At 39.4% G+C, this 675-nt stretch overlaps 1 protein-coding gene across 1 annotated transcript in view; it reads left to right on the forward strand.

Annotated features, from left to right (window-relative positions):
• The window catches only part of LOC118477167 (leucine-rich repeat-containing protein 38-like), a gene marked incomplete at both ends in the record, with an annotated part of 1,639 nt that extends 964 nt beyond the window's left edge, over positions 1-675 (forward strand). The window contains 2 exon segments of the mRNA XM_035970391.1: positions 220-291; positions 604-675. Of these exon segments, the coding sequence (XP_035826284.1) occupies positions 220-291; positions 604-675 (144 nt within the window).

The following is a 675-nucleotide window of genomic DNA, read 5'->3' on the forward strand; positions in this document are numbered from 1 at the left end:
TGTGTGTGTGTGTGTGTGTGTGTGTGTGTGTGTGTGTGTGTGTGTGTGTATTAAAACTAAATTTGGGGGCATGTATCCTGTGTCAATATAATTTTACCTTTAATGCCTCCTACTGTTTATGTCTATTGTCTCTCACACCCATTCTCTCATTCCACTAACACTATACAATGCTTAAGATCACTATCATATTGTTCTAAACACTGTTGATTTTTTTTTCAGGGAGCTGAATTCCAACCAGTTTGAGAGATTTTCGTCCAAGATCTTCGACTCGCCAAATTCGATCACTGAACTGTGAGTTGTTCATGTTTTGTTTTGTTTTATAGCGTTTAGTTTTGCATTTTATATGTGAAATTGCAAAGTAACATAACATGCTCCTTTTTCGTGTGTGTATAAGTCCCGCACAAGGAAACTCACGTAAAGTCTGATTCCCTGTAAAGACTTCTCTGTTCACACCCACCCCTTGGAGCTCATATGACCTTAGGCATTTGCGAGCGCCGTAAAACCCTCTACATTAAAAAACTCAAGTAAGTAAGACATATCATAGAAAAACAGGTTGTCAAAGTCAAGAAAAATATCACTCACTCGCGACTACTCTTTCCACAGAAACTTGATGTCTAACAAGCTGACAGAACTCAGGAAAGGGGATCTGGACGGCCTTGGGCATTTGCGTCAGTT

This window comes from Aplysia californica, unplaced genomic scaffold (genome assembly GCF_000002075.1).
Source record: "Aplysia californica isolate F4 #8 unplaced genomic scaffold, AplCal3.0 scaffold00011, whole genome shotgun sequence".
Classification (NCBI taxonomy): Eukaryota; Metazoa; Mollusca; class Gastropoda; order Aplysiida; family Aplysiidae; genus Aplysia; species Aplysia californica.